Raw genomic sequence first — 23,939 nt, forward strand, 5'->3', positions numbered from 1 at the left:
GTGATTCGGCCGCAACACAGGGACAATCGGTCAATCGGAGGATCTGCAGATAATCAAATAATAAATAATTCAATAAAAATAATCATGGCGGGAAGAGAGAAAAAAAAAAAAAAGCGGCTAAAATTTCTGGGGTTCCGCATCAAAGCGCCGTCGAAAACACTTTCCCACGCTCTTCCTGTCAACACCTTTAGCTATTGGCAGATTTCCCTTATTCTGTTTTCTATTCCCTTCTTTTAGATCGTTCGTATCACTCGTGCTCTGCGTGAGAACCGCCTACTCAGGGTTTCAGTGAGCATTTACAGGCGGGGAACTGAACTTTTGCCCGTGTTCGAATATAGCCGTACGCTTACCGATCACTTCACGCTGTCTTCGTTGGAAACAATCACTCACATTTCATCAGATGTCCTCGGTGGAGATTGACCTCTACGGTATGTCGTCTGATATACATCGCGGTATGAACATGAACGGTCCCCTAACCCGCATTTCCCGACAGAGGTCCTAGAGATCACCAGCAGCGCAAGCAAAGACGATATTCGGAAGGCTTATCGCAAGGTAGACCAATATACCCACACTCGTCGGAGATGGACAGCCGAGAGTCTGATACTCGAATGACCCTAGGCCGCTCTTGCTAGTCACCCCGATAAGGTCCCCGAGGCCGAACGAGAAGCCGCGGAGATCCGGTTCAAGGCCGTGCAGGAAGCCTACGATATCCTTTACGATGAAGAAAAAAGACACTTGTACGATACCCATGGCATGTCTGCGTTTAATGGCTCCGGCGAGCCCGGAATGGCTGGAGGCCCCGATCTGGACGATATCCTAGCGCAGATGTTCGGAATGGGTGGTGGGATAGGTGGAATCGGGGGGATGGGCGGCATGCCTGGAGGCCGGCCCCCTAAGCCACGGAAGAGTCCCGATGAGAACACCAAGTACGAAGTGCGTCTGGAGGATCTCTACAAGGGCAAGACGGTCAAGTTCGCCAGCACGAAGAATATCATCTGTGGTCAATGCCAGGGTAAGGGCGGTAAGGAACGGGCGACCGCGAAAAAGTGTTCGACGTGCGATGGACAAGGTATGAGCTGGGGAGTGCTTTGGATGCATGGAATGTCACATTGATGATGGTCTACAGGTTTCAAGCAAATCTTGACGCGGATGGGCCAGTTTCTGACCCCATCAACGGTCACTTGCTCAACATGCAATGGTCAGGGAGAGTTCTTCAGCCCCAAGGACAAGTGCAAGAAGTGCAAGGGAAACAAAACCGTGGAGGCGAAGAAGATGCTGGAGATCTACATCCCTCGCGGCGCAAAGTGAGTTATAGATGTTTGATTTACAGACTAAGAGAAGCCCCTCTTTGCTGATTCCATTTTCAGGGAAGAAGATAAGATCGTGCTCGAAGGTGAGGCGGATCAGGTACCGGGCCAGGAGCCCGGCGATATCGTCTTCCATATCGAAGAAGAGGAACACCCCGTTTTTCGCAGAGCTGGTCCCGATTTGACCGCCACCATCGACGTCACATTGGCCGAAGCCCTCACAGGCTTCTCGCGCGTGGTTCTCAAACACCTTGACGGCCGAGGCATCGAGATCACCCACCCCAAGACCCCCGGAGAGGTTCTTACCCCTGGTCAGGTCCTGAAGGTTGCCGGAGAGGGCATGCCACACAAGCGCGGCGATTCGCGCGGTGACCTGTACCTCATCATCAATATCAAGTTCCCTGATGAGAAATGGAAACCTAGCCCGGCAGTTCTGGAAAGACTCCGAGAAATGCTGCCCAAGCCGGATCCTCTGATCCAGACCGACACAGTCGATGACGTTGAGTATGATCCTCAGGGTAACCTTGACGACTTTGGAGCTGGTGATCCTCGTGGTGGCGCCGGGTGGGAAGATGATGAGAATGATGAGCCAGCTCAGTGTGCGACTCAATAGGGGAACAACTGTCTTTTCTTCTCCACTCACAGTTCTTTGCTTTTCGAGTCTCTGGTAGATAGATATCCTCGGTCCATTTCGAGTTGAGTCAACCCTTCTCTGGCATCGCGGGCGTTATTGGGATTTTATTATGGTATGATTTCTCTCATTTGGCCTGTTTCACAACGACGGCTTGGTTCACCTTGCAATTGAGCCTTGACTTGCCTTTTTTTTTTTTCTATACCTCTTTCAGACGAGAAAAGTGCTTCTTATATTAGACCTGGCCCAATATATGGGCAATCCATAGACCTGGAATCGAATCGTTTGAAGCAGGCTTTCACGTAATCCACAGTGCTATGGCTGCTTGCTGGGTCGCGTAGGCCGTCGAGCGTGGGGTTGGGATGATGACTCCAACTCCCGGCATTGACTGACGGTGGAGCTTGCAGGTTGCGACAAATATTGGAGGCGTAGAAGTGGATTAGTCCTTGCGGAGATGACGGGGATGCTGATGTTTCCTGAACTAGGGTCGAATTGTTCAGTGTGGAATTGAGGCAGAGAAGTCAGAGGAGGAGGGGGGAAAGTAGGAATGCAGTCAAGTCACAGTCACCTGAGCTGCAACCATCCCCAAGTTGCTTTTTCGTTCTTTTCTTCTTTCTTTTCTCACTCGCTCCGGAAATCTCTGGGAGAGGTATAAAAGACCGCATAGTCACTCCATCATTCCTTCACCATGATCATTATTATTCGGTCATCTCTGCCAAAACTTCTGCCATTGCGACCCCCATGCCCCCCGTTTTCTGATAGCGTGGGGTAATGTACCAACCATATCGGACTTCTGGGCAACATTGACAGATCCATCAGAGTCATAGTGGCTATTTAGGAACTGATTTCCATTTGGAACGACCCAAAAATCCACTCTGCTAGGCCGAGCCGGGTACCATTCAAATCTTGATGACCTGGTCCGAGGTTGGGGAATCTTGGGTTCGGTGCTTCTGCCGTTTAAATTGGCGCCCATTCTTCCCCCCGCCTGGAGTTCGGTTGAAGCAATTGAAGTTGAACGTTTGCAGTATACACCGGGGATACTGTGATTGGATTCCTTGGTCGGAGTATTTCCGTGCTGTTGGTATTTCTTCAAATTAAGGTTTCCCTGTCGTTTTCATCCATATTAGTATCGCGGGGACCCTGGGGTCTGCTTCAGCTGAACCCCTGAAATTGAGGACGGCCTTTCTTAATAATAGCGGAATCACAGTCATACGTCTTTCTTCGCCATGTCGTGCAATACTCGAACTTCGTGTGATGGGTGTTCTTGCGATACCGGCGCTAGCCGCGCACCGGTGAACATCGAAGATTGCGAAGCCGAATTGCTTGCGCTTCGGAAGCGCACCCTCGAGTTGGAGAAGAAGTTGGCATCGGTGACAATTGCTGCCTCTGAAACGCCTAGGGCCAGGCGCAAGTTGCGGTCCGCGAATTGGTTCAACTGCGAGAGTAACCCGGGCATGATGGCACTATACATTGAGCGGTACCTGAACTACGGCATGACGAAGGAGGAGCTGAGGTCCGGCAAGCCGATCATTGGAATTGCGCAGTCCGGCTCGGATCTGTCGCCGTGCAATCGTCACCACCTCGAGCTCGTCAAGCGGGTTCGTGAAGGCATCAGCGCAGCGGGCGGTATCGCTTTTGAATTCCCCACACATCCTATTCAGGAGAGCTCGAGGCGCCCAACTGCTTGTATCGACCGGAACTTGTCATACTTGAGCTTGGTCGAGGTCCTTCATGGGTATTTCCTGGATGGTGTTGTCCTCCTCACCGGCTGTGACAAAACCACTCCAGCAGCCCTGATGGCAGCAGCCACCGTTGTGAGTGCCGTTCTGCACGATTCGTTGCGATTTGTATATCTCCTAACATTCTTTGCAGAATATCCCGGCAATCTGTCTCAATGTTGGGCCCATGCTTAATGGCTATCTTAAGAATGAATTGGCAGGTTCTGGCATGGTCGTCTGGAAAGGAAGAGAGAAATTCGCCGCAGGGGAGATCAATCAAGAGGAATTTATTGACTACGTTTCAAGAGGGTACGTGCCAGTGTCACCTGAATAACGTTATTGTATCTGACTCTTTTTGATTTCCCAGTGCACCCTCTGTAGGACACTGCAACACAATGGGCACTGCATCGACCATGAATGCACTAGCAGAAGCTCTGGGAATGGCGTTACCGGAATCAGCTGCCATCCCAGCACCGTATCGGGAACGGGGGCAATGTGCCTACGAAACGGGCAGGCAAATCGTTGAGATGGTACATGCTGATCGTAAGCCCAGCGACATCATGACCCGGGAGGCATTTGAGAATGCAATTGTCGTCAACACGGCGATTGGTGGCAGCACCAACGCCCCGATTCACATCGGCGCCATTGCCAAGCATATCGGAGTAGAACTTTCCCTCGACGACTGGGATCGACTTGGTTTTAATATTCCCCTTTTAGTCAACATGCAGCCCGCGGGAGAGTTATTGGGTGAAGAATATTACCGGGCGGGTGGTCTGCCAGCTGTCATGGCAGAATTGCTCGACGCCGGCAAATTGAACGCTGACGTCTTGACATGTAACGGGCGCACCGTGGCAGACAATGTTCGAGGCAAGCATACCTGGGACCGTCGCATGATCCGAGCCTATGACGAGCCGCTCATGAAAGATGCCGGCTTCTTGCACCTTCAAGGCAGTCTGTTCAAATCCGCCATCATGAAAACATGTGTGATTTCCGATGAGTTCCGACAGAAATTCCTTGAGAATCCTGACGACCCAAATGCATTTGAAAGTGCGGTAGTGGTCTTCGATGGACCCGAGGACTATAATCATCGACTCGATGATCCCAACACACCAATTGATGATAAGAGCATTCTCGTAATGCGTGGTACGGGTCCTTTGGGCTACCCCGGCGCAGCCGAGGTGGTCAATATGCACCCACCTGGACGTCTCTTACGACAGGGAGTCCACTCGCTTCCATGTATCGGCGACGGTCGCCAGTCGGGCACATCTGGCTCACCATCCATTCTCAACGCCAGTCCCGAGGCAGCAGCCGGTGGAAATCTGGCGCTCCTTCGCGATGGCGACAGACTCCGTGTCGATCTCAACAAGCGGCGTGTCGACATCCTTGTTTCCGAGGAGGAACTTAAGAGACGAAGAGACGAGCTCGAGAAGGAGGGGGGTTATGCTGTACCCGCGAGTCAGACTCCCTGGCAAGAGCTATTTAGGAAGGAGACTACGCAACTCAGTGAGGGCATGGTCCTTCGAGAGGCCGTCAAGTATCAGCGACTGGCTCAGAAGTATGAGGAACCCAGGCACAATCACTAAGAGCTCATTGGATGAGGGATACCCCTCTAAGGAGTTCTGACATTAACAGAATCTTTGTGATGTTTCATGTTAAGGAAGGTTTTCATTTGCATACCATAACACCAGTCCAGTGCAAGGAATAATAGTAGGGTCAAGCTCAGTTGGATAGATTCTATTTTAGTAGAAACTCAGGAGAGAAAACAATTGCAGACAGGATAATAATTGACTGTGTGACTAAAAGTCATGTGTTGCGTCTCTTAGTGGTTTCCTCCTGCTTCACATCGACTTCCTTGATTTCTCGTCGGGTCACCACATATCGATCTTCTTCCATCATGCATCATCTACCAGCATAAACAATGAAAGATAGCTCCTATCATCCAATATGATTTATCCAGGGGTCAACGCTTTCTTCTTATCACAGTGACGCTATTTCTCAGCTGCATCCCGGTTGGACAAGATGTAGTCGTTCCAGTCCCAATTGAGCGACGGAAACTGTACAGAGTATATTCAGGCATCTCTATCAGAAGATTGGCAAGTGGATAATGCAATCCTCTTTGATTCGAGCTCAGCGGATGCCCAGCCCTCTGCCAAGCTGGGCGTGCAGGGTATGACTGTTTCTTTCTTCAACAACATTTGGATCAACATGATTGACCTCGGGAAGTCGACTAGCAGGATATCACCGGGCTAGATGATTTTGTGGTGCTGGAATCATTGCGAGAATTCCCGATATTCCCTGACCAGCCAAATTAGATTGTCACGAGTACTGGCGTCGGACTAGACGGGATACGGATATTGCCGTTGGCATGGACTTTGCGGGAACATTCTCAAGATCAGATCACAAATGTCGACGACAGATTCCACAATTACGGAAAGGAAGGGCAGAAAGTGCATCTCCCGAAGAACTAGTGAAGGCCAGGGAACAGGATGACAATTGTTAGGATGAAGACGGTGAGATTTTACGTCTCCGACACTCAGTGCGGACCACCGTCCTCCTAGGACCCAGGGACAGCATAACAGGCCAAGGGAATATGAGAAATCAGGATTACTACTTGACTCATCAAGGACTAAAGAGTCAAATACCTGACATGATGCTGAGAAAGGCAAATGATACAGTGTCAGTGCTGAGCTGAATCCTTGAATACCAGCGATATAAAAAAATATCCGCCGGACAGTGGACCAGTGGGGCGCGGCTTTCCCGTGGCGCAAGAGTTTCCCCTTTGCATCTCCGCCAGCTCGATAATGGGCGCTGGTTTTGTTGGACGGAAAGCCTGGAAGCCTGGAAAAATTGGGCCTGGAGCTTTGACTACCACAGATTGCAAGCCCACAGGGCCACAAGAGCCACAACGCTACTGCCGTGGGTCTAGTCCACCCTCCTCGAAATTTTTTTCTAGCCCCCGGCCGTCGTGGGCTGACTTCAGACCGCCTCTAAGTGCGACGCCCATGCCTTCACTATCTCCCTTTTAAAGATGGACACGCTGCTTTTCTTTTCCTCCTCTGTCTTATTACCCGTATTATCATCATCATCGATCATTCGTGCTTTCTTGCATTATGTCTTTGCTCCTTATCATCCAGTCAGAGTTGATCTTTCAGCCATGCAGCCTTGATGGGCTGTAACACAGGGTGATTGCACTTCATTGATTCCTGCACTATCTTGCATCCGGGCCTTTGATCAGCCTCCCACCTACTATCTACTTCCCAATTTGAAAGAGTCCTAAGGGGTTAGGTCAGGCTTGTGATTGTGACAGCTCCCCAGACCTTTTGTACTACGACTGCTAGGTCTAGGCCGATCGACATCAAACTTCGAACACACCGCATCATCACGCGGCGCGTTCCCTTGCTTCTGTTCTGCTCTTGCAGAAGCAGGTCTGCTTAGAATTGTTGTCGTCTCGAAGTTGAAAGCCCGAGGCTCTTAAGGGGCTATCGGGAGCATCAAATACCGGTGGTCGCGTACCTAACCACGACTCTTCTTCTCAACCTCTTCAAGACTTTCTCACTCCATAACACGCCGCGATGGACATTGACTTATGATTACGCCTTTTCCCTTAAATCCTTCAGCAAAAAAAGTTCTTCTGCATTGAGTGCATTTTCTACCTGATTCTCCTCCTTCCTCCTTTATACCTCAACTCTCCTCATTCTCGAATCCTTTCGATCAATATCCATACAACATGGCGCCAAATCTCTTTATCTGTCTTCGCGCTGTCTTCTGCCCGACATACTGGTTTCAACGGGGCGAGCGTATCCAAGGTTCCATCCACAAAGAGGAACACTGGGAATCCCCCGTTCCGGGTATCTACAAATACATACCGGCTCACGGATGGCATCTCGTCCACAAAGATGGCAGCGAACACGAGGAAAAGGCCCCCGTTCCACTTGTTTACTGCCGCATTCTCCACCGCTTCATATTTGAGCACGAGATGGAAGATAGATGCCGCTGGCGTTCGGTCATTTTGCACGAAGGTGCGGAGCCGGAGAAGCTGCTCTTCTTCCTCCTTGACGACGGCGATACCTGGGTTGCCGGATGGGATGCCAAAGGAAAATTTATTCCCGGACCTTATCAAAAATGGAATTACGACCCTGACACGAAAACTATGCAGCGAGTACTGTCTCCCGAGAGCCCCGATGTCTCTCGGTGCAGCAGCATCGTTCCTAGCAAGTGGGATTAGTTCTACATCAGATCGTCTCGATCAGGCAGCGATTGCGCCCTCACAACATCACTCCTCGCCTCTTCTACTGTGGCCGGTACCACTCCTCTCCCACCTCTCACCTCTACAAACCCGACCATTGACGACATCTGTTTTCTGCTCTTGAATTCGTTACGAAACCGCGTTTGAGCGATGGCTGTTTTATTCTTCTCGTTTGTTTTATCGCCATCGCACTTGAACTTGCCAGTGCATTAATTAATGGGATGGAGTTGCATCTCGGCAATGGTTCGACTTAAGCGATGGCGTTCTGGTTCTGGGTTCCAAAGAAGGGATAGACTTTGTCTTTATGCTCCTGTTGCTATGTCCATGATGACCTAAAAAGTGTTTCTCCTTGATCACTATCAGAGGAGTTGGTTTCATTTATTTTTTTTTCCTCTGAAAGTTCGACTGGAGGCTTACTACATGTCGAGCATTCAATGGAGCAATGGTGAACGATGACTCGTTCAAATCGTGGAAATTGAGTCTATATCTTAGAAATTATTCTCAGGGATATTGTAGTGCAAACGCAAATACAATCTCGCAACAAATCAGGTAAAAACTGATCGTCAGTCGTGGTTTATAGGCTGCATGCTCCTGCAGTATGTATATGTCCGTGGAGCACCAACGCATCTAGCCAGCCGGTAATCCTTAGTTCATAGTTCCTCACTGCCTATAGGCGAATTACCACCCGATCAATCACAGCTTCGAACCCAGTTCCTCCCTGACAATCAGCTTCTCCAGCCCCCGTCTCACCCTCTCCTCCATCCCCGCCTTTGTCGGCCGCATCGTCTCCCTCGCACAAAACACGTGCGTATACCCCCCAACCACCTTCACATCCTCCTCGCCCTGCTTGAACACCCCAACTTCATAGGTGACGCTGGACGAGCCCAGCTTCGCGACCCGCAGCCCCAGGTCCAGGACATCCGGGTACGAGACGGACGAGAAGTAGTCGCAGTACGAGTTGACCATGATCCCGACCTGCTTCGAGGCGTTGCTGTTCTGCTTGCCAAAGGGGTCCATGCCGCATTCGGCGATCAGCCAGCTGTTCACGATGGAGTCAAAGAGCATGGCGTAGACGGTATTGTTGAGGTGGGCGTACATGTCGTTGTCGAACCTAGGCCCGAGGTTAGTCGGGGTGGGCGTGAAAAAAGAATCATTGGAGGGGGAAGTCGGTTTACCATCGTGTTCGGTATTCCTGGTGGAAGATGTAGTCGCTGCGCGTGCGGCGCTTCTTGGCTGCGAGGTCTGCTCTGGAGGACATCTTGTTGATCGGGAAGTGAGGTGGTGGGGGGGGGGATCTGGGGATTGTGAAGTGTTTATATATTATATTATATTTCAGATTGTCGCTGCACGGATGGAGCTGTTACCGCTCGGAATTAGGATAACGCATCTACACCGGATCGATGGTTTGTGCCCGTGAGAAGTAGAGTAGCCTCGTTCTCTATGGTATGGATCATGAGTCTATAGACTTGCTAGTTATAATAGAATGCTGCTGTTCACCTCATTGTCTTGTCGAGTGTCGAAGAGGAGAACCTCAGGCATCCAGACGGACCGAGGTTCAACCACAAAGCAGTCTGATTGGATGGAAGAAAACTTATGCTACATTGCTGAGTCAGAGAGATAAGTTGTGCAATCTGTGCCTCAGGCGGGGAATTGAGATTCAACGACGAGACGATTCACGACTGATGCCGAATAAGATTGTATGATTTCTGCTCGGTTATCAGATTTAGAGTAACTGTGTATTGTTTTTCCTATCTGATTCTATCCGTAGTGTGTCTATCCAACTGTTGCGAGTGTCGGGAGTTTTTCGCCCTCAAAATCTTCCCCGCAACACGGATTTTATTTTATTTTATTTTTTTTTTCCCCCTGCGGCGTTATCTTTTCGCCTTCGTCAGGCACAGGAACAACCACCAGTATCTTGTTGATCTTTTGTTCGGCAGTACTACTACTGGTATCAAGTCAAGTCCTCCTGGCGTATTCTCCTCGCATTTTCTCCTATCTGCTGCGGCAAGGCAGGATTCCTGCTTCCAGCATGGCTGTCGTGCCCGTCGACACGACTCTCAAAGTCCCCCCACCAGACCCCGTTGAGGAGCCTCCCAAAGTCGCAGTGACCCCTTGCGATCCGTGGCCGATCCCATATTACTTTGAGGGTGGCTTGCGCCGAGTCAAGCCGTACTTCTATACCTACAATACCTATTGCAAGGAGCGATGGCGGGGTCGAGAACTGCAGGATATCTTCGTCTCTGAGTTTAGAGACCGGCCGGCCGAGTACTATGTGCGTTGTCTCTGTACCTTGGATCGGGAGGGCTCAAGGAATGTTTGCTAACGCGTTGTTCGTTTCGCGTTCTAGGTACAAGCTCTCACGGACGGCAGGGTCACCGTCAACGGCAAAACCGCGGCGCCCAACACGGTCATCAAGAACGGCGAAATCATCTCGCATACTCTCCACCGTCACGAACCTCCGGTCACCGGACATGAGATTGGAGTCATCCACGAGGACAATGACATCCTAGTCATCGACAAGCCGGCGGGAGTGCCCGTGCACGCCGCTGGTCGGTATCACTACAACTCCATCGTCGAGATCCTGCGCTCGCAGCGCGGCCAGGAGTTCGTCCCACGGCCCTGCAACCGCCTCGACCGTCTGACTTCGGGGGTGATGTTCATCGCAAAGCACCCTCAGGGCGCAGACATGATCACCAGGAAACTGAAGCAGCGCACCGTGCAGAAGGAGTACATTGCGCGCGTCAAGGGCCGATTCCCCGACGGCGTCGTCGTGTGTGACCAGCCGATCATGTCCGTCAGCCCCAAGCTGGGACTGAATCGCGTGCGCGCCACAGGCAAGGACGCAAAGACCAAGTTCCGCCGCTTGGCGTACTACCCGGCTGCGTCGCCGGCGCCCGAGACGGACGAGGTCACGGCGAGCGGCGAGCGGCCCGCGACGCCGCCCCCGCTGCTGGCCAACGAAGACGAAGGCTACAGCATCGTGCACTGTCTCCCGCTGACGGGCCGCACGCACCAGATCCGCGTCCACCTGCAGTTCCTGGGCCACCCGATCACCAACGACCCGATCTACTCGAACCGGCGCGTGTTCGGGCCCGACCTCGGCAAGAACGAGGACACGTCCGAGCGCGACGACGAGATCATCGACCGGCTCTCGAAGATGGGCAAGACCGAGGTCGCCGACACCACCGCCAGCACCAGCACCGGCACCTACCGCACGCACCTGACGACCGTGCCCCCCGTGCCGCCGGGCACGCACCCGTCCGTCGTCGAGGAGATCATGTCGCGCGAGCACGAGGCCGCCGTGCACGACTACCACAAGCGCAAGGGCGAGCGGCTCTCCGGGCTAGTTTGCGACGTCTGCGGCACGGAGTTGTACACCGACCCGGGCGTCCATGAACTGGGCATCTTCCTGCATGCCGTCGCCTACTCCGACCTCGAGGGCCAGTGGAAGTACCGCAGCAAGATGCCCACGTGGGCCATGCCGCCCAAGGGCCTGGACGGGCCCCGCGAGGCCCCGGACTGGGTGTTCGGCCCCGAGGAAGAGGAGGTGGTTATCGGCCACGCGCCGCTGCCGGAGGGCATGGTGATGGCGGACGGCGAGGACAACCGCGTCCTGGTGCGCGGAGTCGGGCTGGTTGATATCTCTGCGGCGCGCCAGCAGGAGTACCATGAGGGTGCGGGGGAGACGGCACAGGAGGAGGCGACAGTCACAGCATTATAGTAGATTGTTTGCGTTACGTTTAGACAGCATGTGCTTTTTTTTTTTTTTTTTTTTTCCTTTCTTCTCTTGATACATCATCTCTTTACGGCTTCACGATGCAATTTGACGATGTTACATATAACTCCTCGTCCCCTGGAATCTAGTTTCCAAACTGCACCTAAGCATCATACCCATCCAGCGAGAATACTGGGGCCGAACATAGGAAGGGATAGATCTCCATCAACCCCAGATCTTATAATATACGCCTACAAATCCCTCCACCCTACGGAGAGTACTAGATTACGACCGTAGCCCAGCAACGAACCACGACTTCATCAGTCAACAAGACCAGAAGGCAACGGAATCCCAGTCCCCAGACCAAACCATCCTTAGCACCCAAAACCCACACGCGAGAGACCATAGAAGCATGCACATAATCTTTGAAATTCGTTATCGCCACGAGGATTTCACGACCATACATGGAACCGACAATCGACACCCTTTTCCCGCACACCCCCGCCAGAGAGACCAAACGAAGCACCGAGAGAGAGAGAGAGAGAGAGAAGAAAAAAAAAGATGGGAAAAAAGAGGACGTCCAACCATCCGGCCCCACCTCCTTCTTGGTATATTTGTTTTTGAGAAAGGGGGTGTTTTTTTTTGTCCGGAACGGGTAAGAGAGGTATGTGTATGGGGGTGATTTTTTTTCTTTCTTTTCTTTCTTTCTATTGTTGGTGTGCCATTTACGCCTCAACGGTGACACGGCCCTTGGGGTTGGTGACCTTGACGCCGAGGGCCTTGGCCTTGGCGAGGATGTCGACGCGCTTGCGCGAGGAGACAGCGGAGGCGATCCTAGATTCGGTGTGTTAGTGGGATTGGGATATTGGAATGGCTGGTGGTAAACAAAGCGGGGGTGATTTGTCTGCTTTTTTTTTGTTTTTTTGCCGGGGGTGGCCAGGAACGTACTCAGCGGCGTAGGTGCGGTTGTGCATGAGCAGGAGCTCGACGTCCTTGGGGTTGTGGACAAGGAAGGCCTTGTGGCCGGAGGGCATCATGTGCTTGGTCTTCTTGTTGCTACCATAGCCGATCTAAAATCCACCGAAAGGAAAGGGAAATCAGCAAATCGGATTCTCGAATGTTTCACACGAATACCGCCAGACTTCAGCAATCATCGATGGGATGTTGATTCTTGTCATGCGGCGCTCTGAGTGATTGGGTCGGAACGTACGGAGGGCATGGGGATGTTGCTCTTGAAGCGTCTGCGGACACGGTTGTCGATACCCTTGGGCTTGCGCCATGACTCCGGCACGCACTTGAAGCGGTCGGACTGGTGGCGGAAGAAACGCTTGGTGCCTATTCACGGGCAAAAAGAAGAAAAATGTCAGCCCCTTCCCATCCAGATGCATTTCGGTCGGTAGACTAAATGGAAAGCGCGAGTATGTGTCGGTTTCGTCGCCGAGAGTTCATATCTTCAACCAAGCCATTCGATTCCATTTCAGAAATAAAAACCAAAGAAGCCCAAAGCGCTCCGTATCCAATATTCCCCTTCTCTTCCAAAGGATCGAACTTCTCGCGGACGGATTTGCTTTTGAGGGGGCAGAAGAAACAGGCTGGCAAGAGGGAGGCAGGAAACATACGCTTCTTCACGATGGGGACGTGCTTCTTTGCGAGGACCATCTTGACACAATGTCAGTATTCCAGACTCGAATCTCTCAAGACGAAAAATGTCTGTTTTTGGCACAGGAAAAGCATACCTTGTCGGTTGTCGTTGGGTCTCCTCGAGAGTTGTCGTGACGGTTCGAATTCGATCGCAAAAATTCGCGCTGAGGTTTGGCCGCCCGAGCGAGTCTGAGTGCAGCGGGGACGCTAGTGGATCGCTAAGCGAGAACGGGCGGTTTAGGGCTTCAGCGGAAAACCCTGCGCCAAGATTTATGCTTACGGCGTAGACGAAGAACATCATCATCATCGACAACTGGTCAAGTTTATAATGTAGATAGTCCCATTATTAGGGGTTATCCTATTCCTGTACTAGTCCGTATACTACTACTGATTTATTAAACCTGAAGGCTCAAGGCCTCTCTCTCCCCATCCTTCTCACTGCTGACCAGGATCTTCTCCAAGATTTCCAGATCCGCCAACGCCTCTTCCGGACTCTGTCGCTTCGCAACCGCATCGCCCTTGGCAATCGTTGCCCCAAAGTCGGCAACTTCACTGCTCACGCCTCTTCCGTCAAAGGCGATCTCGTTCGTTTCGCCCTTGACCGTCAGATCGTCAGAGATCAGATTCACCACGCCCCCGTCACAGTTGAATTTGAACGACGACTCCTCGGACTCCGATCCGAACGAGATCGACAGCACCCCCGTAGCCCCGGATTTGGTCTTTAGCACTGCATCTACCGTGTCCAGCGGGGGCAGATACTGCTGTTGGAGACACGACTGCGCAGACAGCGTAGTGATGGGGTCCTGCGCCCCGAGAATCAGCCGTAAGCCAGCAATCATATGGACACCGCCATCAAGGATGAATCCGCCCTGGTACTCTGGGGTTTGACGCCATGCCGTTTCTGCGCGGATGTGTTAGTTAGCCCGTCGTTTTTTTTTTTTTGTTTTTTCCTCATGCATTCAAGCCCAGCTGGGCACGGTCACTTACTGTAGTACTTCGAGTCCTTCTCGACCAGATAGTGGCAGTGGACGCGGAAGTTCTTCACCCGGCCCAGCTTCTGCACTTCCTCTGCCGCGCGGATGAACTTGGTCATGTACCGGAAGTTCTCTGCAACAGCCCACAGCGTCTTGCGGGTGTCGACGTTGGCATGGTACCACTGCAGCAGGTCCCGCGCCGTGGCGATGTCCTTGGCGATGGGCTTCTCGGAGAGCACATGCTTCCCTGCTGCCAGGGCCTTGCGGATGAACTCCGGCTGCACGAGGATAGGGAGGCTGCGAGACAGCGTTAGCGTTAGGCTTGAGGTAGGGGGTGTAGTCGACTGCAGACGCACGCTATGACGACCGCCGCGATGTCCTGGCGGGCAAGTAAATCCGCGTAACCCTTTCCTGGACCCGAGTCCTCGGAGTACAGCTCCACGTCCGGGGTCCCGCTGGCCAGCTCCTGGGCGGATTTGAGAGAGCGCGAGTAGACTGCTCTCAGCTGGAAGTCCTTTGCGGCTTGGACTGCGGGCTAAGTGGCAAGAGTCTTGTCAGAGGGAGTCGAGTCAACGGGTTTGCAAGGTCCATAATTAGAACGTACCAGATGCTCTTCGCGGGCAAAGATGCCTGTGATGCAATCGTTAGCTGAGAGAGCCGCGTGGGAGCTTGACGACAGACAAGTATAGATGGTGGGTCATAGGGGAGGTCATACCGCTTCCAATAATAGCCACGCCAACAGACATGATGAGAGATACGATGAATCGACACGGACGAGGATCAGCGTTAAACAAACCGGTAGAGAATGTATCAACACTATTGCAAGTGTAGAGCAGCACGATGATCTAGATATAGCTCTGGTCCAGCCGTGAGCTTAGAAATCCGGTTGTCTGGTACCAATTAAACGCGGCGTCCCCGACTCCAAACTGGTTTCAGCGGGGTTGAGTCCGAGTGGAAAACTGGACACGACACCCGGTGAAGAGTAAGTATGATAGAAGCTAGATGGATGGCAATGAGGAGCACAAGATTGACTCTCTATCCAGGGAATTAACTCTTCACGGCCAAGAACTTGTTACTACCAACTTCCCTGAAACCTAGAATTAATATTGACCATTATCCAGAACGCCCATGACTGTCGTATAAGAGTGCACATCGTAAACCTCGTAGGCTCCATGACCCAGCATCAAGAACTCATCCAAGAAAACCCTCGCCCAAAAAAAAGAAAAAAAAAAGAAAAAAGAAAAAGCATGAACCTTCGCCAAATCCAATAAACAAACGGGGGTATATAAAAAGAAAAGCCAAAAAAAAAAACAAGAAAAGAAAGAAAGAAAAGGAGAGGGAGAGATCACTACCGAGAACACACACAGCTGTCTTCAAAGATGCTTTGGAAGTGTCGGTCGAAGATAGCCAAACGGCTACCCAACCAGCGCTCGCAGTCGTTCCACCCTCTCCATCGCCTTCTCTAATCGTTCGAGCCGCTTCCTCTTCTCCACGTCCCGGTGTTCGAGGACAGCCACTCGCTCCTCCAGCTTCGCCCGCGCCTTGCGCTCCTGCGCAACCATCTCATTCGCCTGGCTGAACAGCTGCGCCGTCAGCTCCTCCAGCTCCGTGCTCGCCTGCGACAGCTGGCTCTCCGCCGCCCGGCGCAGATTCTGTTCTCGCTGAAGCGCATTCTGGAGCTCGGTGGTCGTTTCGTCGGGGATAGTAGGGTTCGACGGGACCGGCTGGGCTGCAGTCTGCGTCGAAGACGCGGTGCTAGGTCGGCGATAGGGGAGGAGCGACGTCAAAGTCGAGAGTCGGCCTTGCTGCGGTGGTTGCTGCGGCGGAGACCGCGACTGCGTGGGTGACAGAGACTGGTCTGTCTCGTGGGACGGGGCGGTCGATGTCGACGACGCCGAGGCGTTCCGGGGTGTATGTGTGTGGATTTGTGATCGCAGACGGCGGGCTTCATTTTCGTACTCGGCTAGTTTGACGGCTGTGTGGGTTTTGCAGATTTCGCAATTAGTTTTTTGAAGTTTCCCCACGCGAAGTTTGTATAGTTACTGAGTGTAACGGCGGCCCGGAATTGCTTTTCGTACCGGTCTGTGTAGCGTGAGCGTTTAGGAGCTCAACCTGGCCTTCCAGCTCCTTGATCCTCCTCCGGGCTTTCTCCGCGATCTGATCCTGCGACAGGAACCCCTCGTGGCCGCATGTTGGGCAGCTCTTGCCGGCGAGGATGGGCATAGCGCTGGTGATGGTAGGGAGCATTCCGACGAGGGTCGTGGCTGTGAGAGCGGTGGTTGTAGTCGTCGACATTATAGCATACGACATATAGATTCAACAAGGTGAGGAGAGGAAGCGACTAGGCCAAGAGCGGTTGGAACTGAAATGAAGAAGATAAAGAAGAAGAAGAATCTGGGGTCGCGGAAATGAAAGGGTGGAGGCTCAGCGTTGTCGCAGGTACGTATGGTCGGCATTAAATAGAGGAACAAAGTGGATAGACGATGGAGAATGAGAATGGCAGGAAAATGAGATCGCAAAGGTGGACCAACTATCCAGATAGAGAGAGGTAAGGAGAGACGAGATGGACGATGGGCCACCGAACTCACAATCCGTGAGTACGGAGAGGTTTAGCGGGATTCTATTAATATATGCTGCTGGATGCCTCCTTTTTCATCTACGGTGGAGAGAAGAGGAGGTGCTGACACTCTCTCATAGAGATAGACTAGATAGATATCTACCTAAATCTCTTTGGATCTCTCTCTAGACTCCAGAGCCCATTCACTCTCTATGAAACCTTCAACCACCTGGACCATAGTGGTTTGTTGAACGGTGATTTGACCACGCCCCAGAATCCCCGTTAGAGATAGTTGATACTTGGTAGTATTAACATGCTACACGTGTAGATCGTGGATCACTTTTAGTCTCCGCCTCAGTGGGTTCTAGTAGTGTGTTTGACTGGTCATTTAGCTGAGACAGTGAAGTTCCTCTGATTCTAAACTATCATCTACTAGTTAACTAGATAGATATCTATGATATCTATCTATAGTTCTATACGGTACTGGAGTTTTGGGTAGTTCTATCGCTTATGTCTCTCATCATCCGTCCTGCTCTGATATCCCTGGACCAGCCTTCAAAGCATCTACTCCCTTGTAAGCAATACCTTTATATCTTCCGGGAAACACCAGCCTCGACCGTTCCTCGGGCTTCCTCACTTCACCCCTGTAAAGCCATTGTGTTTCAACGATGGACAGGGGGGAGTTATATGCAAGATGATAAGATCGGAATGGTTCGTCAGCACCGTCTGATCTGGAAGCCTCTCTGGCGCCCTTGCTAGCGATTCACCTTATACGAGTAAAACACCAGCCATGAAATGATGAACTGACCATCAAAGTTCGGTCTAGGTCCTAAACTTTCTTCCTCTTCCTGCTTTACTAGAGATCGCTGAAGAATACGGCTGCTACGCCCAATCCCAAATTTCAACCCCCCTCTGCCTCGTACTTCTCAAAGAACATTTTCTGAGTCATAATCTGATTCGCATGGCTGTCTCATCAACTAGGAAGGGACATGGCTCCGTTACATGAACAAGGATATGAAGAAGAGGACTCCACACTCCAGAAACCCCCATCCCCTTGAAACAAGAGAGATGTTGCGAAGGGGGAATCGACGGCTTGCGAGAAGACCAATTCTTCCGGCGGGAAAAAATTGGCAAGGAAGAAATACAAACATCTTGAGAGATCACAGAAAACCCCTTTCCTCCAGACAGGCCGTGATGGGAGTCATAAGTGCACAACACTAAATCCACACAACATGGGAATAGCTAGCTCAGAGGAGAAACACGATGAATCAAGGAAAATTGAGTAAACACGGGAGAGAAACAGGAAAAGCAAACTTTTTCGACGTGCCCGATAAACGGTAGCAATGACCAGACGTGCATCAGGAATCTAGCCCGACGAAAGGGGAAAAAAAGGGTTCAGGAACCTAAGAGAAAGTGGAGAGGAGTAGAGAGACGATGTGGGAGTCCGGAAAAGAAGTTGGAGAAACGAGGAAAAAAGGCCGGGCTGGCCCTCGACATAACCAAGAAGCAAATGCCATGAGCGGAGAAAAAGAAATGCGGCTTCAGATGCGTAGCACCCGAAAACGACAAAAGAAAGGGCAGTGGAGGAACCCCCCCCCCTAAAACTCTTCATCGCACTTCCCTCTGGGTATAGCGTAACATTCTGCTGAAGGATGACATAAATCGGGGTATCGGGAAATCTATGCGAATGGGCGGCCAGACTGTCCACGGCGGTTGTTGCGTTGCCGCGAGCTCACCGTGCTCCAGCCCTCTTCGTCCACAGTAGGCTCGGCAGGCTTTGCAGGGGCGCTGCGCCAGTTGCCGTTAGCCTTGCTAGCAGGAGCCTGCTTCGATGTTTCCTCGCCAGCTGCAGGAGCAGCGGCCTCTTCTGCCTGGGCTGCTTCGCCGTTCTCGTCCTCACCGGCCCGCCGGAGGATTTCGAAGTTCTTTCCACCCTGAGGCATCTCCGCGCTATCCTTGTCGTTGGAGTCGGCGGCGGGCGCAGACTTTTCCGTCTTGACCTGCTCCTTGGTCTGACGTTGCTTGTCGGCCTTCTCCACCTTGGCCTTCTCATCCGCTTCCTTCTTCTGGCGGATCGCTAATTGGCGACGCTCCTCAACTTGTCTCTCCCTCGCAGCGGTGTCGATTGGGCGTGCGCCACCGAACGGGCTAGCCTTCGTGTCGGCGGTGGCAGCGGGGCTCGACGGGGTCTCAGTGACGGTCCGCTTCTGCAGGTTCAGCTTTGGGCGAGAGGCGGGCGCGGCAGGGGCGGCAGGGGCGGCGGCAGCAGCAAGAGTGGCAGGAGCAGCTGCGGGAGAAGGAGGGTTGCTGGGTTCCTTAGCAGGGGGCTGATCGGGTCGCATTCTGGCTCTCCACGAGTTGTCGAGCTCGGCAGCAGTGGGCGCACGTTCCTGGAATTCCCGGCGCGGGGGTCTCGAGCCATCCTGGGAGCGTCCCTCGCCCCAAGCAGGCGAGCTCTTTCTGAAACCGGGGCCTTCGTTGCTGCGAGGACGACCTTCTCTGACGGGTCCGGGGCCGCTCACGGGAGAAAGAGGGCCCTTGCGCTCCCAGTTGCCAAAATCACGCGGCTTTCCATCCGATTCGAAGTTGCGGCGTCCACCAGCACGTTCGCTACCCGCATCGGAAACGTTGTCGAGATTGCGGCCGAAGCTTGAGCGATCCGGCACACGACGGGGGGGCGCATCAGGTACGGACAGAGGACCCTTGCGTGTCCAGTCGAGCTCCTTGACATCACGTTCCTTGGCTGCAAGACGGACTGTCAGTTTGTGCAAGAAAGGATCTTGGCTGTGCGTATAGATTTTTTACTCACGAGGCTCAGCGATACTGACGCGGATTGCTCTTCCCTGGAGCGTGGTGCCCGAGAGGTCGAGAGCCTTCTTCAAGCCGTCGACAGTCTCGAATTCAACATAGCCGAAGCCCTTTGGGCTTCTCGTCAACTTATCCTCGACAATACGAACGTTCGTCACACTGCAGTCGGCGAACAAATCGGAGATATCGGCCGAAGTCGCCTCAAACGAGAGGTTTCCGACATGGGCGGTGTAGGGAGGCTGGGTGGGAAGAGGAAGAGGCTCTCTGACCGCATATCCGCCACGTTCGCGATCTGGTTGACTTGGGTGTTAGGATATGATCTCGTGATGCGGGAGATATCTATCTGATAAGCGAAGTAAACGTACCACCACCAAAGCTGCTGCCGCCAAATCCAGCAGAAGAAGAACCACCACCGAAGCGACGGTCACCGCCGAACGCAGACTGGGAAGGGGGAGCTGTTGCAATATTAGAGAGAGATTCCTCTTTGATGGACTGGTACTGGAATATATCCGGGGGCGACTAAGGACGCATCGCACATACCAGCTATCGACGTTGTTAAATTAGCAAAATGGTCATTTACGTGGATAAGTTCTTGAGTAATTTCTTGTAAACTTACCAGGCAAAGGCATATCCTCCATCTCATCAGCCCAGGAGCCAAAGTCTGTTTTCGCTTAGCACCGACCATCCCCGCGGGGGGGGGACAAATTTGTGTGGGAACCTACTCTCATCAGCCAAGAAGGTGCTGATGGACATCTTCTGGGCTTTCGGCTTTGCGGGCGCTACAACCCCGACCAACAGTATCAGTCATCTTGCCATCGAACATGATATGGGAAGGGGGGAGGGGACCTCATGGCATGCACCGAGTGAGGGGTCTGGGATAGGACGAACCCATGATTGCGGTTGTTGGAAATTCGGGGAACGCGCCAAGGGGACTTGTGCGCGTCTCAAATAGGATAGAAAGTCGGCCTGGTAGGGATGAAATAAGTAAACTTCCAGATAAAAAGACAGGTGAGACTGTAAAAAAATGACGTCTAGTTGTCTGAACAAGAAGACGTGTGATGGTTGATTGCAGGTTGAGCTCCGCAGTTGAAAGGACTGGAGGGGGGAAAGTAGGTTAGTTAATCCGTGAGGATAATTTTTAGTGATGACACTAGAAAAGTCAGCCTCAGGGTAGGAAAAAAAAATGTTGGTGGTGCGGGCTTTTTTGTTCGGCCAATGTCTCGACCCAGGGCTTTCCAAGTTACAACGTCTCTCTGCTTCTATCTACAGAATTCATGGGTTGGTTCTTTTTTTCTCTAAAAAAATAAATAAATTTAGGATGACTAGAGATCTTCATACTATTTACAGTTCATCTCATCTCTTCTCAATCTTACTGTGTTTCATTATTATTGTGACTCTGAATCAATGCAAAGCCATTCTGATACAACCCGATCCAAGTAGTAAGCTTGTGCCCTTAGCCCGCAGCCGACTCCCTACACCCATTCAAGGTACACTCTTCCAAGTCGTTCTATAATCTCGTAGATAGAGAGATGGTACCATGACCAGCAATGCCCCAGTGATGGCCATGTCAAGGTAAAAGTGTCGGTTTAATTATTCCCACTGCCGATACGTAGTCTTATATGCTGGCTATGTTGGTTTCTGGTCAAGGACGGTCCCTGAATAGTCCCAGTATCAGGGCAGACTTTGGTGGCAAAGGGGACTAGAATATCGCAAGTAGAAGCACTTCAATTCAAGTCGGGCACTTCATGAGCGCACGTATCACCCAGTTTAAGACCAAGAGGCATAATCAATGATCCCTTACGGAGAGGAGGAATATGGCCGTCTATCCGATCGCAAGCAAGAAAGGGGAGGAAGAAGCTCGCGGCACATGACTTCGTGTGTCACGTGACTAATCACTGTCCCCCAAGACTATGGGCCAGCCATTTAGCATTCATGGGTGTCTATCGTAGTAGTGGCATGAATCAAAGCCAGAACTATCAATCATCGGCACGATGAGCGGACAGGATGGCCAGATTCCCCATTCTGGAAATAACATTTTACTGGCTTCCCTGAAAGCTGGAGCCTTGAGCGGTTCGTTCTCCCCTTTGGTTGAAGCTCTGGATATTGACTTTTCTACATTTCGATATGATATTTGTTCAGCTCGCTTACCTTGAAATCTCTAGGCTCTGCTGGTCTCGTGTATGGCGGCATTTCGGGAGTCATCCGGTCTCCTCACCCAGTGATCCATTCAATCTCTTGCGGGATCCACTGGTTTGCATGCGGGACTTCCTTCTGGTGTGCGTAACCTGTCCCTCAAACTCGGCGCGATACTGATATCGAATCACAGGGCTACGGAGTAATATCCTACACCTCCATTATCAGGACCAGGCCACTCCGAAGCAGCGCGCTTATGTTAGCGCGGTTTCTGGCGGAATCGCTGGTGGTGCCGTGACCAGACTGATGGGTATTTGAACCTCTTGAGACCTCACAGAAGAAGGAGGATGGTTCTGCAGATTTGACTAACCTGTACGGTGATAGGAGGTCGACTGGTTCCAGGGGTCGTTATCTTCTCGCTACTCGGCTTTCTTGGGCAAAGTTCTTTCAATGCGATCGACACATGGCAAATGGAGCATGCGAATACCCCATCAAAGCCGATCCTGCAGCGAATTGCAGATTCCAAATGGATTCCACTGAAGACTCTGTCGGACGACGATTACAGGGGAATCCTGGGCGAAAAATTACTCAGCATCGAGGCGGAGATCGCGATTATCGACGAGAAGATCCAAGAGTTGGAGAAGTCCAAGGCCAATGGACCGGTTGCGGTTGAATCGGCGCCTTTAACTACTACTAAATGATAGTACATTTGTACGACATTGCTTTGCGCTTGTGCGGAATGGTCTTGACTCTCAAGCGCTCCCTTTGACAAGGATCAAGGTTGGAATTGAGCATCTATGATCTTACAAAGATCAGCAAGCAGGCGGGTACATCCTAGCGCCGTTCGACACAAATAGTGCTTCAATCATGACTCCTGGTACGGTATTCATCCGTTGGCTACAAATCTTGCCGAATATGATCGAATCTGAGAGAGGACCCCAAAACGATCTAGCCGATACCCATTTCTATGCTTGTTTCTCAAGGGCTCAGTGATTGATGTGACAGGTATCAAATTGTTGGAAGAGGAGCACTGGCCACTAGTCTGAAAAGCTAGTTTTTTGTATGATATCCAGGAGAGCAGATGTATTATTATAGATGATGGTTGATTCAATTCACATTTGCATGCTTAATAATGAAATCTGACAGCCATAGATAGGGGTCCAACCTCAAGTGTCGGACGTGTGATATACAAGCTATAATAGTGTGCTTGCAGCCTTGCACTATGCCAGTACAGAGTATGCATGCATGCTAAGCAAAAAGGAGGCAGACGGGTACGATGGGCGATGGCCGATGGTGAAATTACTGAGGATGAACTGAGTGAAGGGACAAGGGACAAAGAGGTTAAGAACATTATATTGGGAGCTTTTAAGTATTCTACCAGCAACAAGGGGTAGTAGTCTAGTCTAGTACTTACTACTTACTACTTACTACTACTGACTATGGACTCCGGATGGATGGGGATCCCTGAAGCCTCTGGAGAAAGAAAGGGGGAGGGAAACCAGCATACTGTGTATTCTTATGCACATCAGAGTGACCAGAGTGGCCAGACAGACAATCTGAACGGTAATTCCCTGCGATGTCTGCAACCAAGTCAATCAATCTATCAGGATCTATCTACGGAGTAGTCAACCTAAATACCTGCACTCCTGAAGTGTCAACCAAAGACCAATATTTCGCCAGAATAATAACTACAGTACTCTCCGTCCCAAGCATTCAATGCCGAGACAGCCGATCCGTCCAAATGATCCGCTAAGAACCACCAAGTGGGCAGGCTTTCCGCTTCCAGTTTCGTCTCGAATTGCCCGCAAGTAGTTAGGTAACCAAGTAACCACTATTGTTATTTGTTCTAAGCCTCTTCAGAGTTCAGACACTACTATGTACAGTATCTCCGGAGTATTTAGCAGAAAGGAGATAACTTCTAGCTAGGTACTGCACTGCTGACATGATGTTTGGTGATGGGATAGATCGATTATGGTTCGTCCGCTCGGATCTATCTCGCCTTGTGATTCTTCCTCCCACATCATCCCTCCCCCCCAATCTTCCTACATTTTGAACCATTCATCATTATTTGACTCTAACTATTAATTAATAATAATATCTTGGTTTGAAGCATGTCTGAGCTTACCACTGTCGACGCTTCTTCCGGACATTTTGCAGGCCAGTGCGCAGTTCTGTTAAACTGAGACCTGTCCCTCGCCGATTTCAGTGC

The 23,939-nt window shown here is 51.6% G+C and overlaps 10 protein-coding genes across 10 annotated transcripts, besides 6 other annotated features; 5 read left to right on the forward strand and 5 right to left on the reverse strand.

The window, feature by feature from the left end:
• Positions 1-400: 400 nt before the first annotated feature.
• ACLA_075240 (putative DnaJ domain protein (Mas5)) lies at positions 401-1,920 on the forward strand (the record flags this gene model as incomplete). The annotated part of the gene is made up of 5 exons (XM_001275911.1): positions 401-428; positions 494-552; positions 619-1,069; positions 1,127-1,304; positions 1,368-1,920. The coding sequence occupies 5 exons, from the start codon at positions 401-403 to the stop codon at positions 1,918-1,920; spliced, it is 1,269 nt and encodes a 422-aa protein (XP_001275912.1).
• Positions 1,921-3,164: 1,244 nt separating this feature from the next.
• On the forward strand, positions 3,165-5,239 carry ACLA_075250 (IlvD/Edd family dehydratase; the record flags this gene model as incomplete). Its single annotated transcript, XM_001275912.1, has 3 exons — positions 3,165-3,752; positions 3,811-3,965; positions 4,024-5,239. 3 exons carry the CDS (start codon positions 3,165-3,167, stop codon positions 5,237-5,239), a joined length of 1,959 nt encoding a protein of 652 aa, XP_001275913.1.
• A 2,144-nt stretch (positions 5,240-7,383) lies between these two features.
• On the forward strand, positions 7,384-7,881 carry ACLA_075260 (uncharacterized protein; the record flags this gene model as incomplete). Its single annotated transcript, XM_001275913.1, has 1 exon — positions 7,384-7,881. One exon carries the CDS (start codon positions 7,384-7,386, stop codon positions 7,879-7,881), a length of 498 nt encoding a protein of 165 aa, XP_001275914.1.
• A 714-nt stretch (positions 7,882-8,595) lies between these two features.
• Positions 8,596-9,160, reverse strand: ACLA_075270 (acyl-CoA thioesterase; the record flags this gene model as incomplete). The annotated part of the gene is made up of 2 exons (XM_001275914.1): positions 8,596-9,013; positions 9,078-9,160. The coding sequence occupies 2 exons, from the start codon at positions 9,158-9,160 to the stop codon at positions 8,596-8,598; spliced, it is 501 nt and encodes a 166-aa protein (XP_001275915.1).
• A 575-nt stretch (positions 9,161-9,735) lies between these two features.
• Positions 9,736-9,760: a microsatellite.
• Positions 9,761-9,931: 171 nt separating this feature from the next.
• Positions 9,932-11,623, forward strand: ACLA_075280 (pseudouridine synthase; the record flags this gene model as incomplete). Its single annotated transcript, XM_001275915.1, has 2 exons — positions 9,932-10,174; positions 10,250-11,623. The coding sequence occupies 2 exons, from the start codon at positions 9,932-9,934 to the stop codon at positions 11,621-11,623; spliced, it is 1,617 nt and encodes a 538-aa protein (XP_001275916.1).
• A 34-nt stretch (positions 11,624-11,657) lies between these two features.
• Positions 11,658-11,691: a microsatellite.
• Positions 11,692-12,144: 453 nt separating this feature from the next.
• Positions 12,145-12,166: a microsatellite.
• A 176-nt stretch (positions 12,167-12,342) lies between these two features.
• Positions 12,343-13,276, reverse strand: ACLA_075290 (60S ribosomal protein eL32; the record flags this gene model as incomplete). The annotated part of the gene is made up of 4 exons (XM_001275916.1): positions 12,343-12,451; positions 12,566-12,687; positions 12,828-12,952; positions 13,237-13,276. The coding sequence occupies 4 exons, from the start codon at positions 13,274-13,276 to the stop codon at positions 12,343-12,345; spliced, it is 396 nt and encodes a 131-aa protein (XP_001275917.1).
• A 377-nt stretch (positions 13,277-13,653) lies between these two features.
• On the reverse strand, positions 13,654-14,978 carry ACLA_075300 (Gfo/Idh/MocA family protein; the record flags this gene model as incomplete). Its single annotated transcript, XM_001275917.1, has 5 exons — positions 13,654-14,159; positions 14,246-14,529; positions 14,589-14,767; positions 14,837-14,862; positions 14,948-14,978. 5 exons carry the CDS (start codon positions 14,976-14,978, stop codon positions 13,654-13,656), a joined length of 1,026 nt encoding a protein of 341 aa, XP_001275918.1.
• A 467-nt stretch (positions 14,979-15,445) lies between these two features.
• Positions 15,446-15,477: a microsatellite.
• Positions 15,478-15,647: 170 nt separating this feature from the next.
• On the reverse strand, positions 15,648-16,527 carry ACLA_075310 (uncharacterized protein; the record flags this gene model as incomplete). The annotated part of the gene is made up of 2 exons (XM_001275918.1): positions 15,648-16,207; positions 16,311-16,527. The coding sequence occupies 2 exons, from the start codon at positions 16,525-16,527 to the stop codon at positions 15,648-15,650; spliced, it is 777 nt and encodes a 258-aa protein (XP_001275919.1).
• Positions 16,528-18,468: 1,941 nt separating this feature from the next.
• ACLA_075320 (translation initiation factor 4B) lies at positions 18,469-20,350 on the reverse strand (the record flags this gene model as incomplete). The annotated part of the gene is made up of 6 exons (XM_001275919.1): positions 18,469-19,544; positions 19,599-19,889; positions 19,963-20,052; positions 20,138-20,140; positions 20,214-20,258; positions 20,320-20,350. The coding sequence occupies 6 exons, from the start codon at positions 20,348-20,350 to the stop codon at positions 18,469-18,471; spliced, it is 1,536 nt and encodes a 511-aa protein (XP_001275920.1).
• Positions 19,021-19,082: a microsatellite.
• A 1,238-nt stretch (positions 20,351-21,588) lies between the features above and the next one.
• ACLA_075330 (uncharacterized protein) lies at positions 21,589-22,431 on the forward strand (the record flags this gene model as incomplete). Its single annotated transcript, XM_001275920.1, has 4 exons — positions 21,589-21,667; positions 21,760-21,873; positions 21,924-22,040; positions 22,115-22,431. 4 exons carry the CDS (start codon positions 21,589-21,591, stop codon positions 22,429-22,431), a joined length of 627 nt encoding a protein of 208 aa, XP_001275921.1.
• A 706-nt stretch (positions 22,432-23,137) lies between these two features.
• Positions 23,138-23,161: a microsatellite.
• Positions 23,162-23,939: the final 778 nt, after the last annotated feature.

Source organism: Aspergillus clavatus, genomic scaffold (assembly GCF_000002715.2).
Source record: "Aspergillus clavatus NRRL 1 1099423829791 genomic scaffold, whole genome shotgun sequence".
NCBI lineage: Eukaryota > Fungi > Ascomycota > Eurotiomycetes > Eurotiales > Aspergillaceae > Aspergillus > Aspergillus clavatus.